The sequence below is a fragment of the Eptatretus burgeri genome, chromosome 3, assembly GCF_056783735.1.
Source record: "Eptatretus burgeri isolate ZD-2024b chromosome 3, Ebu_testis_v1, whole genome shotgun sequence".
NCBI lineage: Eukaryota > Metazoa > Chordata > Myxini > Myxiniformes > Myxinidae > Eptatretus > Eptatretus burgeri.
This window is the reverse complement of record NC_140963.1, coordinates 27609696-27626415: the sequence shown is the minus strand read 5'-3', so window position 1 is coordinate 27626415 and position 16720 is coordinate 27609696. Positions and strand designations below refer to the sequence as shown.

At 41.7% G+C, this 16720-nt stretch overlaps 1 protein-coding gene across 4 annotated transcripts in view; it reads left to right on the top strand.

The window, feature by feature from the left end:
* The window catches only part of TTC21B (tetratricopeptide repeat domain 21B), a 183855-nt gene that overhangs the window by 62229 nt on the left and 104906 nt on the right, over positions 1 to 16720 (top strand). For all 4 annotated transcript variants that reach the window (XM_085872748.1, XM_085872747.1, XM_085872751.1 and 1 more), the window contains 5 exons: positions 1367 to 1559; positions 1677 to 1774; positions 10984 to 11181; positions 11274 to 11400; positions 15643 to 15800. In XM_085872748.1, coding sequence (XP_085728874.1) covers positions 1367 to 1559; positions 1677 to 1774; positions 10984 to 11181; positions 11274 to 11400; positions 15643 to 15800 — 774 coding nt within the window. The remainder of the gene's footprint in view (positions 1 to 1366; positions 1560 to 1676; positions 1775 to 10983; positions 11182 to 11273; positions 11401 to 15642; positions 15801 to 16720) is intronic.

Sequence of the window (16720 nt, the reverse complement as noted above, 5' to 3'; positions counted from 1 at the left end):
TTCTCTCATCTATTTTCCCTGCCAAGGCTGTAAGGCCCTAAGGTAGTGTGTTGGACTCAGTCCTACTCCTAATCTTCATCAATGATCTCTGACTCTAAGAATTCTCTTTAACTTTTTTTGATGCCTCCACCCTCTGCTGCAGTGTCCCTCATCCCTCTCTGCAGACCTTTATAAAATCACAAGCTGGTCCAACAGTTGAAATATGTCTCTCAATCCTGATCTCTCTCTCTCTCTCTCTCTCTCTCTCTCTCTCTCTCTCTCTCTCTCTCTCTCTCTCTCTCTCTCTCTCTCTCTCTCTCTCTCTCTCTCTCTCTCTCTCTCTCTCTCTCTCTCTCTCTCTCTCTCTCTCTCTCTCTCTCTCTCTCTCTCTCTCTCTCTCTCTCTCTCTCTCTCTCTCTCTCTCTCTCTCTCTCTCTCTCTCTCTCTCTCTCTCTCTCTCTCTCTCTCTCTCTCTCTCTCTCTCTCTCTCTCTCTCTCTCTCTCTCTCTCTCTCTCTCTCTCTCTCTCTCTCTCTCTCTCTCTCTCTCTCTCTCTCTCTCTCTCTCTCTCTCTCTCTCTCTCTCTCTCTCTCTCTCTCTCTCTCTCTCTCTCTCTCTCTCTCTCTCTCCATCTCTCTCTCCATCTCTCTCTCCATCTCTCTCTCCATCTCTCTCTCCATCTCTCTCTCTCTCTCTCTCTCTCTCTCTCTCTCTCTCTCTCTCTCTCTCTCTCTACGTGGGTCTAGGTATTTTGAAGTTTGGCAAATAACCCTGTACCACGTGGTAGAATTATTGACGATTCACGGTCCGGTAAGGGACCCGTACCCTCAGAGTTTTCCGAACGGTCCGATCTCTATTCCGGGTGTTCGGTAGAGTCGACCCCACTGCTCCACCTAGCGGTCGTGCTCGCAGCCGATACCCGGCCCGCAACAATATATATATGTATATACATACATACATACATACATACATACATACATACATACATATATATATATATAGTATGTACATACATACATACATACATACATACATACATACATACATACATACATACATATATATATATATATATATATATATATATATATATATATATATATATATATATATATATATATATATAGTATGTACACAGTAGGTTCTTTCATATTTTTATTTTTATGTGTTTGTTTTCATGTTATATTGGAAGCTAACACAATAGTTTTTTATTTCCTGATCGACGAAGCCTATTGTGTTCTGCTTCAATATTATAAATGCATATTTTTCTTTAAAAAAAATATTTTGTTAGCTATTTTAGCTAACCTGCAGGAGAAAAACCCTTGTTGCAGTTGTGGTTTTCTTACAAGCTAATTTGGTTTTCTGATTCATCATTCATTTTTTTCCAGTGTGGACGGAACCCACAGGTACTTGAACAGACATTTTGTTTGACCGAGAAAGCGTTCTGTATCGATTGCAACAATACCGAAATTGCGACTGAACTTGGAAATCAGTTGCTGTTGCAAGATAAAATACAAGGAGCAACGGAATGGTACCAAAAGGCTTTTAAGATGGATGGAACAAGTCTTCCTGCTTCAATAGGTGATGACTTGCATGTTCTTTGTGTTTTTGTGCCATACTTGAGGTGGACAGCCAATATCAATGATCTCTGCAGTGCTCTGCAGGCTACTAACTACCATTGTCTGTGGAACATTGCAGGCATCCTAAAATGTCAGCTGTTGGAGGGGAATTTGGTTGAAGCAGAGCAGCAACTCGAGATCCTGCGTGCAATTCAGGAGAGCATGGGGAAATCAGCAGTGAGTGTTGATGTCGTTAAGGATTTGGTTTGTGGGGTTTCTTTTATATCCATCAGAGCTTCATTATTTAACTTGACATTTCTTGGTTTTCTTTATGTTATTTTGTTTTCTTTACCAGGATGATCTGACTTGGCAGATTTGTAAGAATAGTTAAATTACAGATTTCGTTTTAGAATTGGAGTATCTTTTGGTGTCTTTGTTGCTGTGATAAACCGTGAGCTCATTGTCAAGCAGTTTTGTTGTGCTTTAGCAAGTTTACAGCATACATTGAGGGATTTTTTTTCATTGCTCAATCGAGGCTCATGGAAATGCAAGGTATGAACAGTGGGGCAGTCTGGAAACATTTGGACACATAGCAAGGGAATGAATGGACAAAAATGATGAGAGAGATAGTAGGGGATGTAACACAGTAACCCACAAGAAAGAGGGTTGGGCTCAGCAGGTTCATTGGGGGTGAAAACAAATGATTGTGAGTAAGGATGAGAGATGACATCAGGTGGCATTGCACCACTTACTCTTTTCATGAACATCCATGCAACTGGAATCATACCATCAACTTGGAGAGAGGCTAAGGTCATTGCCTTCATTAATCCAGGGAAACCTACTGCTGACCCATCCAGATATCGGCTCATATCTCTGCTATGTACAACATACACGTTGTTTGAGTATGTCCTTCTCGCCAGGCTCTCTCCACTGGTAGAGCCTGAAGTTCCCAAGGAACAAGCTGGCTGCAGACATAGTTGAAGTTATGTTGCTCATGTACTTGCATTTACCACCCACATTGAGGCTGACTATCAATGTGTGCTCAAGACAGGTATTGCGTTGCACTAATTTACCTTTCCTCAGCGTATGGTGACTTGGTCTTCTGTTGAAAGTTGCCAGACTTTTCCAGTGCCAAGCCACAATCCGTGTCTTTTATTCTATGCTTAGCAAGCAAATATATCGGTTTTCATTCGGAGAGAAAACAAACTCCATAATGAATCTAAATATTGGTCTTCCCCCATTGGCTGTCTTCGCTCCAATCCTCTTCAACATATATGTGAAGTTCATGCCTTGTAGCACCCCCAAAAAGTTTATCGACACAGTTGTTCTTGCCCATTCCACCCAAGCAATCGACCTTGAAGATCTCAGCAGCACCCTGTCCATCCATCCATCCATCCATCCATCCATTGGGACCATACTCTTTGCAGAGTATTGGTGCTGCCTCAGCAGTCTTCTTGGCTATTGGGCACAATTCTTGACAGGTCGCCACTCCAACACAGGATACCAGCAAGCTGGCACTCATTTTGCCAACCTCGGAAGGATGACAGGCAGTCAACCCCACCTGGTATTAATTCAACAGACGAGTGGGATTTGAACTCAGGATCCGAGGATCCCAAGCCCACCACCCTAACCATTAAGCCAACACCAGGCATACCCTATCCCAGGACTTAAAGGTAATGGAGCAATACTTTATCTACTGTTTCCTCCACCCAAGCCCAACTAAAACACCATTTACGACATTCTCAGCAACTGACTGGCTAGCAGCTAACTCCAGGTTTCCTTTTGCAGCAAATCGGTCAAGAATGAACCATTCCCCAAATACCTTGGAGTCACCCTTGATTGCAGCATCCCATTCTGTGAACACCTAAAACGGATTATAGAAAGGATCAAGATCAGAGTAAACATCCGAAAACTTGTGGGCACCAGCTGGGGATCAAGTGCACATAATCTTCACACTGCTAGCCTTGCTCGTGTGTACTCTGCAGCGGAATACTGTTCTCCTGTTTGTGCAGAGAGCAGCCACACAAAACACTTGGACACTGTCCTGAAAACACTGATGCAGATAATTAGCAGTACACTGAAATCAGCACCTGTGCAGTGGCTCCCAGTTCTGTCTAACATCCCACCCCCGATGTCTGCCAGAAGACAAGAATGCTGAGAGAGTTTGACTGCATTTTTTTTTTTTTTTTTTTTTTTGTATACCTTGGTCGAGGCTCGTATGAGAGCAAACACATAACTCACAGCAAGGAGGCATGGGACAAGAGGGGCGGGAGTGGAAGGGACAAAACAGTGGGGAACAGACACATTAGGTGAACTGTGGAAGGGAGAGGGATGGGGATGGGATGGGGATGGGACGGGGAACATGGCGAAGAGAAGATGGACATTACAGGGACTTTCAGGAAGGAAAGCAGGAGAAATGAAGGAAGTGGGCTTGGGTGGATTATCGGGGGTAGAAAAGATCGAGGATTTGGATGGGGGAAGATAAGAGGTGGTGGTGAACAGCTGTTTTGAAAGCCTGGACGGAAGAATGGGAAAGAATAGAGTGAGGAAGTTTATCCAAAGGCGGGAAAAAAGAGGAATGAAAGAGTGAAGATGAGCAGTGATTCGTGATTTTGGTAGTTTTACCAGAAGGGGGTTGTTAGCGGACCTTGAGCGCCCTGTGGAAATGTGGTGGGGACAAATCGCAGAGAGAGCAGGGGGGGAAGGCTGGAGAGGAGTCGGTAGAAGACAGAAAGACCACCGACCAACCTGCGGTAATTGAGTGAGAGGCCCAAAGACTCAGCTTCATTGCGGGAGATGCCGATGATCTTAAATGCCCTGGTTTCGACAGCGTTAAGCCGAGAAAGGTGGGAGGCAGGAGCACCAGCCCAGAGGGGAGAGCAGTACTCCATCAGGCTACGGACAAAAGCTTTGTAAGTGGTCAGGAGCTCAAGAGGGCCGAGGAAGGACTTGGCACGACGGAGGATTCCCAGTCGGCGACTGGCTTTTGAGGCGAGGTTGGAAATGTGACTTTCCCAGGAAAGGTCATGGCAGATAGTGAGACCTAGAAGCTTGAAAGAAAAGACTTCTTCCAGAGGATTGTTGAGAAAGTGGATGGGGGGTTTTGTAAACGGTCCTTTCGAAGAGACATAGTGAGAGTGTGAGATTTGTCTGGATTGAAAGACATGTTCCACGTGTTGGACCAGTTTGTGATTTTATCCAGATCTGCAGTGAGCGAAGAAGCTGCTGCTTGCCGGTCTGAGGGATGACAGATGGTACGGCAGAGGGTGGAGTCGTCGGCAAAGAGAAATAGAGGATTTTCCAGAGAGTCCGAGAGATCATTGATAAAAACCAGAAAAAGAACAGGGCCCAGAACGCTACCTTGAGGAACTCCAGCCTGCACAGGAAGAGGGGATGAAAGAACTCCATTTAGGGCCGCACGTTGACTGCGACAGGAGAGGAAGTCTGCGAGCCATGAGTGGAGATGGCCTTGAATACCATGGGAAGAGAGTTTGGTGAGTAGGGCAGGGTGCCAGACTGTGTCAAAAGCACGTGATATGTCCAGGGATACGGCTCGGATTTCCTGTCTGGCATTGAGGACCTCCATCCATTGATGGGAGAGCAGAAGTAGCATATCCAGGGTAGAGTGACCTGGTCTGAAACCAAATTGATGATTGGAAATCAAGCCATTGGAGAAGAGGAAGGATTTCATATCTGAAGCAATGATGGATTCCATCACCTTGCTGATGATTGGGAGAAGGCTGATTGGTCTGTAGTTATAGGGATCTGTTTTTGCACCTTTTTTATGCAGGGCAGTGATGTTAGCAGATTTCCAAGCAGATGGCAGATGACCTTGGGCAAATGAGAGGGTGAATAGAACAGAGAGAGGGTGAGCAAGAGCAGAAGAGCAGGCTTTGAGGACACGTGGGCTGATGCCGTCTGGACCGGTTGCAGAATCTGACTCGAGGTTTGAATGCAAGCTCTCCACCTTGTCAGGAGAAAAGGATACAGAGTCCAGGGACAGTTGGGTGCGACTGGGTAAAGTGGGTAGAAATAGTGATGGGTTTAGGACACAAGATTTAGCTGCAAACACCGAGTTTAGACATTCAGCTTTATCACGTGTGGAATCAGCAGTGCGGCCATTTGAGGTAAGGGAGGGGATGGAGGGGGAACATACACCAGAAACAGATTTGATTAAACGCCACCAGGATTTTGAGGAGGGAGAGAGGTTTGAGAGTTCAGACTTGAGATGAGAAAGATGTTGTTTTCTGGCTCTCCTGAGGGTAGATACACACTTGTTCCGAGCTTTGTGGAAAGAACTGAGATTGCCCTCAGTTGGGTTTGCTTTCCATGAGGCAAAGGCAAGTTGTTTCAGGACAACTGCCTCGCCACAAGCTTCAGTAAACCAAGGGCGGGAGGAAGGGTAAGACAACTGAACACGAGAGGGGATAAATCTGTGCATGAGGGAGAGCAAGTTTCTTTGAAAGAATTCCCAGGATGAGTTGATGTTTGAGAAAGTTGATGCTCTTCTTCTTCATTTTTACTTTTCTTCTTCATTTTTTACTCTTCTTCTTCATTTTTTACTCTTCTTATTCAATTTTTACTCTTCTTCAATGTTTACTCTTCTTCTTCTTCATTTTTACTCTTCTTCTTCATTTTTTACTCTTCTTCTTCATTTTTGCTCTTCTTCTTTTTTTACTCTTCTTCTTCATTTTTTACTCTTCTTCATTTTTTACTCTTCTTCTTCTTTTTTCTTCATCAAAACTAATCCAGAGCTTCCAATCTATGAAGACCTGCAGAATCTACCAAATATGTGACTCAAGTCACGCAAACCCTTCTGGGGCTCTGCAAATGTTTTGAGCAATGCGGGGTTTAACACAAAGGATGAGTGGCACAATCTCTGGACAGCCAACAACATTGCGAACAAGGAACTTGTGTGTGGTCCGATAGAAGAGCCTCCAGGTTTCAAGGTCTCCCAGAAACAGTGCTCGGCGCTCAACAGGATCTGTACTCTCCATGCAAGAATATCACAGCACCTCCACAGATGAAATTTCATACAGCACAGCATGTGACTGGTAACCCATCCATCCATTGGGACCATACGCTGTACAGAGCATCGGTGCTGCCAAAGTGGTCTCCTGGGCTATTGGGCACAATCCTGGATGGGTCGCCACTTTGACGCAGGATACTCGAATGGCTCAATCATCCCAGCAAGGTGCTACCCATTTTGCTGACCTCAGAAGGGTGACAGGCTGAGTCAACCCCACCTGGTATTAATTCAATAGGGAAGTGGGATTTGAACTCAGGACCCTAGGATCCGAAGTCCACCACCCGAATCATTAAATCAACACCAGGCGTGATAACCCAGATCAAACTTTTCATTACATAGTGAACTTGGAAGGGCACTCGGTAGAGCGCATACCTCCGCCACGCAATGCCTGATCCATGTGAACATATTGGACCAATGCATTTTTGAAATATCATGCTATATATCGTTTTTGGCCCTATCTCTCAATGGTGAAGACTTTTAACATTAAATAATTCTTGGAACTAGATCTTCACCAAAATCGAATCAATTCCTCGTGGCCACACACCCATGTCCACCAAGTTTCGTCCGAATCCGTCCACAACTTTTGGAGACATAGTGCTATATATCAGTTTGGCCCTGTCTCTCAATGGTGAAGAATCACTTTAAAAATTCTAGCAGTCTGATCCAGATCCAGATCTTCACCAAAATCTAATCAGTTTGTCCTCTTCACTCACCAAACCCGACCACAAAATTTCATCTGGATCAAAATTCTGAATCAAATTTCATCTGAATTAAAATAATAATAATTATAAAATTCAACGTGCCATTGTTAAAAACTTCGGAGTGAAACGTGCCATTGCTATAAACTTCGTAGTGAAACATGCCATTGCTATAAACTTTGGAGTGAAACGTGCCATTGTTATAAACTTTGGAGTGAAACATGCCATTGTTATAAATTTAGGAGTGAAATGTCCCACTGTTATAAGCTTTGGAGAGGCACGTGCAATTGTTCTTCACTTAGGAGTGAAACATACAACTGTTATAAGTCCACAGTTTTAAACTTCGGAATGAAATATGCCAATGTTATAAACTTAGGAGTGGAACATGCCATTCTTATGAACTTCGGAGTGAAACATGCCATTGTTATAAAATTTGGAGTGAAACGTGCCATTGTTGTCAACTTTAGAGTGAAATGTGCCGTTCTTGTCAACTTTCGAGTAAGACGTGCCATTCTTATAAACTTCGGAGTGAAACATGCCATTGTTATAAGCCCACCGTTTTAAACTTCGGAGTGAAACGTGTCCCACTGTTATAAACTTAGTAGTGAAACATGCCATTGTTGTGAACTTCGGAGTGAAATGTGCCATTGTTATAAATTTTGGAGTGAAACGTGCCATTATTGTGAACTTCGGAGTGAAATGTGCCATTGTTGTAAACTTTGGAGTGAAACGTGCCATTGTTGTAAACTTCGGAGTGAAACGTGCCATTGTTGTAAACTTCGGAATGAAACATGCCATTGTTTTCAACTTTGGAGAGACGTGTCATTGTTGGAAACTTCAGAGTGAAACATGCCATTGTTGTAAACTTTGGAGTGAAATGTGCCATTGTTGTAAACTTTGGAGTGAAACGTGCCATTGTTGCAAACTTCGGAGTAAAACGTGCCATTGTTGTAAACTTCGGAATGAAACGTGCCATTGTTATAAACTTTGGAGAGACGCGTCATTGTTGGAAACTTCAGAGTGAAACGTGCCAGTGTTGTAAACTTTGGAGTGAGACGTGACATTTTTATAAACTTCGGAGTGAAACGAGCAATGTTTATAAATTTCGGAGTGAAATGTCCCACTGTTAAAAGCTTTGGAGAGGAACGTGCAATTGTTCTACACTTTGGAGTGAAACGTACAACTCTTATAAGCCCACAGTTTTAAACTTCGGAGTGAAACGTGTCCCGCTGTTATAAACTAAGGAGTGAAACATGCCATTGTTGTGAACTTCGGAGGGAAACTTGCCATTGTTGTAAACTTTGGGGTGAAACATGCCATTGTTATAAATTTTGGAGTGAAATGTGCCATTGTTGTAAACTTTGGAGTAAAACGTGCCATTGTTGTCAACTTCAGAGAGAAACGTGCCATTGTTGTAAACTTCGGAGTGAGACGTGCCATTGTTGTAAACTTTGGAGTGAGACGTGCCATTTTTATAAACTTCGGAGTGAAACGAGCAATGTTTATAAATTTCAGAGTGAAATGTCCCACTGTTAAGAGCTTTGGAGAGGAACGTGCAATTGTTCTACACTTTGGAGTGAAACGTACAACTGTTATAAGCCCACAGTTTTAAACTTAGGAGTGAAACGTGTCCTGCTGTTATAAACTAAGGAGTGAAACGTGCCATTGTTGTGAACTTCGGAGGGAAACTTGCCGTTGTTGTAAACTTTGGAGTAAAACGTGCCATTGTTGTCAACTTTAGAGAAATGTGCCATTGTTGTAAACTTCGGAGTGAAACGTGCCATTGTTATAAATTTCGGAGTGAAACGTGCCATTGTTATAAATTTCGGAGTGAAACGTGCCATTGTTATAAACTTCGGGAAGAAACATGCCATTCTTATAAAATTTGGAGTGAAACGTGCCATTGTTATAAACTTTGGAGTGAGACGTGCCATTTTTATAAACTTCGGAGTGAATCGAGCAATCTTTATAAATTTCGCAGTGAAATGTCCCACTGATAAAAACTTTGGAGAGGAACGTGCAATTGTTCTACATTTAGGAGTGAAACGTACAACTGTTATAAGCCCACAGTTTTCAACTTAGGAGTGAAACGTGTCTCACTGTTATAAACTTCGGAGTGAAACATGCCATTGTTGTGAACTTCGGAGTGAAATGTGCCATTGTTGTAAACATTGGAGTGAAACGTGTCATTGTTATAAATTTTGGAGTGAAATGTGCCATTGTTGTCAACTTTAGAGTGAAATGTGCCATTGTTGTAAACTTTGGAGAGAAACATGCCACTGTTGTAAACTTCGGAGTGAAACGTGCCATTGTTGTAAATTTCAGAGTATAACTTGCCATTGTTATAAACATATGAGTGGAATTTCCAATTGTTATAAATTTAGGAGTGAAAAGTCCCACTGTTATAAACTTTGGAGTGAAACGTGCCATTGTTATGAACTTCGGAATGAAACTTGCCATTGTTATAAACTTCAGAGTGAATCTCGCCATTGTTATTGACATCGGATTGGAATTTGCAATTGTTTTAAACTTAGGAGTGAAACGTCCCACTGTTATAAACTTATGAGTGAAACGTGCCATTGTTGTAAACTTTGGAGTGAAACGTCCCACTGTTATATACTTCGGAGAGTGAAATGTGCTATTATTATACAGCGTTTTATTGTAACCATAACCCTAATAGCTGGAAAGCAATTGACTTGATTTCAAATTCAAGTGATTTGGGATTTCTCGAGGATTAGCAAAATGCACAACAAAAAAAATACATAAATACGAACTGTGTAAATCTGGTTTGTGCCTTTTCCACCCTCACACTAGAACGTACGTATCTTATATATATCTTCCCTAACATCATCGTTATTTCATGTGCAGTCTGTAGCTGCCAGTTTTCGCTGTTGGCGGTGCGGCTGTGCCCCCTTGCTGATGCAATGCCCCCTTGCTGATTAGGGCATGAATTTGGAATTGTTTATGGTGCCACTGATGGCTTGCTTACTTTTCGCGAAGGATACTGTGGAATCTTTAACGTCGTCCGACTAATGCCGGCAGATTGGATGCTCATTTAACGTCCATCCGAGGGACAGCACACGCATTGATTAATCACCCTGCTTATGAAACACCAAGGTGACAGTTTATAGCTGGATCTGAAATTTAAACTCACGCTCGACACCTTAGAGGTCAGTGAACGTACCTCGAGGTCACCCTGCCAGCCCTACCCTCACTTGAGTACACGGCAACACGTGTTTTGCAATACAATAACAATAAAGGGTGTGACGTGGGATTGCAAACTCTATACTCAATTGAATGCATTTTTTATGGTCTTTTCTTTCAGTAAAGTTCATTGTTGATTTTGGTATGATACCTGCCATTTGTTCTGTAAATGTAGATGCATACTACTCATATATTATTCTCTCTCTTCCCTTTGTGATCCATAATCTGCCAGACACATACCTTTATCCTTCCTTTTTTTCCATCTATATGAACAGCAACACGTATTGTTTTGCTTAATATTTCTCATAATATTTGCCTTTTTGTCTGCCTGACTGATTTATTTATGTTTCTTTTTCCCCCAGCTTAATGTGCCCTGTAACTTTTCCATTCGCCTACCAACCCAGTTTCCTGAAATAATTTAAATGCCGATTACGAATCAGACTTGGATTCTGAGCCAAGTGATGAAGAAATAAATGCTTTACTCTACTAATATTACCTCGTTTTATTTTGTACAGGAGTTGAACTACTTACAAGCACTTTTGGCAACAAAGCGACGAGGGCAAGAAAATATTGCTGCTCTATTGGATGATGCCATTGACATACATTTGGCTTCCTTGCATAAAATTCCACTAGGTTTCCAATATTTTGAAATGCTGAATGCAGACTTTTTATTGGCAATGGCAAAAGTATACATAGCACTTTTACCAGCACAGGTAAGCTTTCACTTTGCAATCATATTGGCCTTTTTAAACTTTTCGAAGGTGTGAAAAAATTGCAAAAAGTCTGACATATTTTTCTCCTGCAGCCAGGGGTATGCAAACAAGCATCACCATTCTTTAGCAAATGCCTTTCAATTCTCGACCTAGTCATCAAATCTGTTCCCATTTTGAAGGAAGGACTGCTCTTGGTGGCAAAAGTAAAGTACATTGCAGGTATGAAATATTTCCAGTGACAATAACAGTAAAAAAACAAGGATTATGACAAATACATTGCAATACTGCAAACCATGAAGCCCCAGAGGCAGGATATGTGTATATATCGTTATGGCCCGGGGTTCAAGATTCACCATGAGGGGAAGCACTCGGCTTCCTCTCGAACACCCAGGATCCTGAGGCCACCAATCGTGAATAACTCTGTGGCTCAGTGGGTTGCTAATCAACCACGAACGCCGATTGGTACCGTCAATCCTAGCAGGGTTTTCACGACTTCACTTGTTACCTTACCTTTGGACGACCGCACCAAGGGGGTTTCATGCTATCAGCGCACACTCGGATTACTGCCGAGTGATGCAGTGAGTGTACGCTGATTAACAGAGCAAATCACGTGGGGTATTGGCAATGGCAAAAGTATACATAGCACTTTTACCAGCACAGGTAAGCTTTCACTTTTCACGTGAAAAAGTTATATACCATACGTGGTATATAACTTCTCGACTACACTACGTGAAGACTATACTGGACCAACGGAAGAATAGACACAATGAATGGGTACATTTAAAATAACAAGCAATTCGTTTTTAAAAGGACGAGGAAAGGTATTGTACAAGCAAGCAAAGGTTTTAATGCAGAAAGATACGTACAGCAGGGAAATCAAGGATTAGTGAGGTGTGGAAAAATAAATAGTTATTGACAAGAGAGGACGCAGTGCATCACTATAGCAATCTAATGCTTACACAATCTTAACTTGTGTTGACACGATAGGCGCCATCAGAAACACTCCCGGAGAAAGGTAGAATAGCAAGTGAGATGAGGAAAATTTGAGGCATTTGCGACCTCCATGTTACCAGGCAAGGTCGACAGACCCATGCAGCCCAATCACTGAGGAGGTGAGAGGAGGAGGAAAACTGATGGTGTCTTCAGTGCATGGTTGGAGGAGGTGCAAGTGGGGTGCAGTGATGTGCAAGTGAGGGCAGATGAGGTGCAGAGAAGAAGCTGTAAAAGGTGCATATCAGTGGGGCCACCCTGAAGGGAGACAACCATTTGAGACTTGCCTGGGTAATCACTGATGCTCCTTTTAGGAATATGCGTCCACAGTGGATATTACCTCAACGTGTTTCGACTTATGAGTAACTTACAAGTAACGTGTGGCGACGTGTGTCAATGATCGCGTAACGTGCCTTCAACACGTTACTCATAGGTTAGAAATAAGTTTTGGGTATGCTAAACATTACCTCGACGTGTTTCGACTTATGAGTAACTTCCAAGTAACGTGTGTCAACGTATATCAACGATCGCGTAGTGTGCCTACAACTTATGGCCAGCGTATGCGGAACGTGTGAGTCATACGCTGGCATACGTCGAAAAATTTCAAGCATGTTAAAATTTGTCGATGAGCTCGGCGTACTACGACGTATGTCAGCGTACTACGATGTATGCCAGCGTGCTCTTAACATATACAAAACTTACCCATAACGTATTCGACGTGTGCCAGCGTTTTAGACAAATTTTTCATACGTCGGCATACACTGGCTACATCGTCAAGGTGTGACAGGGCCTTTAAAGATGATGTGTTCGTAAGTCAGTCCATATATTTAATTTCACATTGATCGATCCTTCAGAGTCTATGAAACATCTTGAAAAGTTGACAAACGATTTGTAAAACAATTACCAAAATTATGCTTTCTTTAAATAGCAGCTTCGGCATTTTTAACACAATTAAGAGGCCATCCTTACGATTGTATCAAATTATTCATTGATTATACAATAAGGGGAAAATGAATCACAGCAGCCCATATTCGGTAATGGGGGAAAGCAAGACAAATAAGGGGAAAAGTAACCATATAATTTGAGCTATCGTTGTGTGATGCTGTTTTGGGCTTTCATGAATAACCTTGACAAGTTGACAAATAAATGCAAATGTTTACTCGCAAATTTTCTGGATAAGATTTGTATGTTATCAGAAACTTTGTAGTCTGAAAAGAATGAGCAAACTACAGCAAGATGGCCATAATATGGAATAAAATCTTGATGCAAGTAACAAGTTGTACAATTAGTCGGTTTTGATGTTTTATTGTCCTCATTTACATAATACATAAGCACAAATATATTCCCTATTTTTTGCCACTTTACAATACACTTTCACCATAGGACTCTGACTTGGAATGCTAAGGATTCCGACTTGGGACTGCAGGACTCGGACTCGGACAGCTTAGAATCGGACTCTGATCAGGTTGAGTCGACTACAACACTGTGTAGAACACAAATTGCCTTTTTGGCACTTCCAAAAACCTTCCGTTTAGCAGTACTTCGACAAAATATTACGCCATTTTACATAATCTCGACCAATCAAATTTGCCACTTGCTCTCAGCATTGGGGAATATAGATATTCAGACAAAATAGCAGTTCATAGGAAATATAGATTGTACTCGGAAACGCAATAAACTGCGAGAGTTTAAAAGACCCTTCCGATGTCCTTTTTATTTCTCAAGACTGTGTGGGCAGGGTTAGATAAGGTAACGTGAAACATGCAAGTAACTAGAGGGGGAGCACTCGGTAGAGTGCAAAACCTCCACCGCCAATACTGCTAGGTCACTCAAGTGAACTTGATATCCTATTCATTCAATTTGACGTCAACAGTGCTCACAGAGTTATAGTTTGCAACTTTCCTTTTTACTTTTAACTTTTACATACTCAATTCATTCGTCATAACTAGATTCCTTGAGACAGAAATTGATCTTACGTGGGTTTAGCCGCAATTATAATTTTGGCATGTTTTTTGTTGGAAATCACTTATAACATGAAGAAATGCAAAAAAAAAAAAATCGAAATTTTGCTGAAAAAAGTTCCAAATTTTTTTTTTCTGCAACAATTTTTTTGGGGGGGGGGCGGGGGGGTTGGAAATCACTTAAAACATGCAGAAATGCAAAAAAAAAAAATTCAAATCTTTTTTCAAAATGGCCACCATAGTGGCCATATTGGATTTTGGACCAAGTCCAAAATCTAATGGCATGATCCTTGGACCATACCTAATCCCCCCACCAAGTTTCGTCGAAATCTGTCGAGGAGTTTTTTCCATAATACCGTTCACAAACAAACAAACAAACAGAAAGGGGTGAAAACAGTAACCTCTGATCTTCGATGGCGGACGTTAATAAATAAAAAAATGCACACGAGTCCGAAGGAAGTGGTTTCGTTTGGCATTTTTAAAATGAAATAGGCAAAGCCGAGAAAATGAACAAAACACATAAGAATTACCCTTTAAACCCCTTTAGAATTATCCTTTAGAACACTTGAGAACCCTTTGGAATTACCCTTCATAATTATCCATGAGAACCATTTAGAATTATCCTTTGGAATTATCCTTTGGAATTATCCTTCAGAATTACCTTTCAGAATTACCCTTTGGAATCCATTAGAATTACCCTTCGGAATTACTCGTGGGCCTGTTGGTCCATTGGACCAAATTTTCATTGGTCTTCGAGGCCTTGTTACATACCTGCCTGCTATTCTGCTTGAGTACTGCTGTACTAACAGCTCGGTTTGCCTTTCACCAAGCCTCGATGTGCTTGGGACAGGGCAGAGATTTTACATTTGTTTTTATTCTTGCCAAATGATACTATTAAGCAGGATATCTCAAAAAGTGGTGGACGGATTCGGACGAAACTTGGTGGGCGGGTTGAGTATCTAACAAGGAAGAATTTATTCAACTTTGCTGAGATCTGAATCCGTATCCACGAATTTTTAAAGTGATTCTTCACCATTGAGTGATCTGGCTAAAACGATATACAACATGATATTTCAAAAAGTTATGGACGGATTCAGACAAAACTTGGTGGGAGAGTTGGTTAGGTGACAAGAACAAGCCGATTAAATTTTAGTTCAGGTCCAAATCCGGATCCAGCCTATCAGTGGGATACAAAACATAAACTAATCAGCCTGGTGGAGGAGTCTCTCTTTGGAGTGCTCTTCTCGTTTTAGCATGTGCTTATACTTGGATACTTCATTGCTGAACTTTGTACTGAAAGCAGCGAATGTTTGGGAACTGTTTATGATGTCATAGCATTCTTTATTTACTGTCTTTCACCCAACTGAACCCTTGCTCTAACTGCTAGTGTGTTTGTATGAACCACTGTTTGTCTTATGTTTGTTTCATCCATTTATGTGAAAATGCTAACAAGTCTTCTGTTTATTTAATCCAAGACATCACCCATGCTTACTCTACTTGTAATTCACAGGAGATGTGACAGCTGCCCAAGTCGGTTTGAATCAGTGTCTTCAGAAATTCCCTGCCTATTCGGATGCCCATCTCCTTATGGCACAAATACACTTGTTCACGGGATGTTTTGACGAGTCCTTAATATCCCAAGAAATGGCGCTAAGCTGCAATTTTCAGGTATTTCAATTTTTTTTAAAACCATTCCATAACACTTTTCTCTGAGACCCCATCATTGTAGTGGGTACCAGAAAGCAAGTACCACACCAGCTATTGCTGCATGCATCCTGACCAAGAGGAAACTCCTGCCACACATGAACCTGTCTGTGGTACATACAACAGTTCTGGGAGCAGCCAGGAACAATTGAAACAAGAAAAAAGAGCAATCAGAGATTGTACACACTCGCCAGGACTTCTTTTGCGTGGTGTATTTTGTGTGGCATTTGTGTACTGGTGTGGTATGTAATTAATAAGAGACATAATTAGAACTGGCACTTTAGAACTGCTGGCAGTGATGACTGGGTACCAATACGTCCCACTTTGATGTAACCCAGCTTTGATTGGATACCTGACCCTGACCCATGAAGTTTTTTAAAATTATTATTCAATTGAATTTATAATGTGATTAAAATATATTCAATTCAAATCAAATGGAAGACCAAATAGGTGCAGTCCTTCATTGGAGTAGTCAGAAGGAATCCAAACAAGCAAAAAGCAAAGATGAAGTCATCAGGAGGAACCTGGATAGGATTCACATTTCAGCTGCGACTCAATGCTCAAACTCATCCAGGCACAGCCAAGTGAGTCTTCTTCAAAAAAAGGAAAAGAAAAAAGAACCCAGATCAAAAAATTAAATAATTCTGGCTGCCAGACCATGTGTCCAATCAAGTGGAAATTTAAAACATGTATTCCCCATCACTACTTCATCATAATTGTGAAGTTTCACTTTGATTGATTAAGCTATTCCAGAGAAAACTTAATTTAATATTTTCTTCAATCCAATATAGCTGCCAAACCATGTGAACTATCAATTATTCCTGAACAAACTTGTACACCCATGGCTTGCGGAACATTTGTGTGAAGTTTCTCCTTGATCTGTC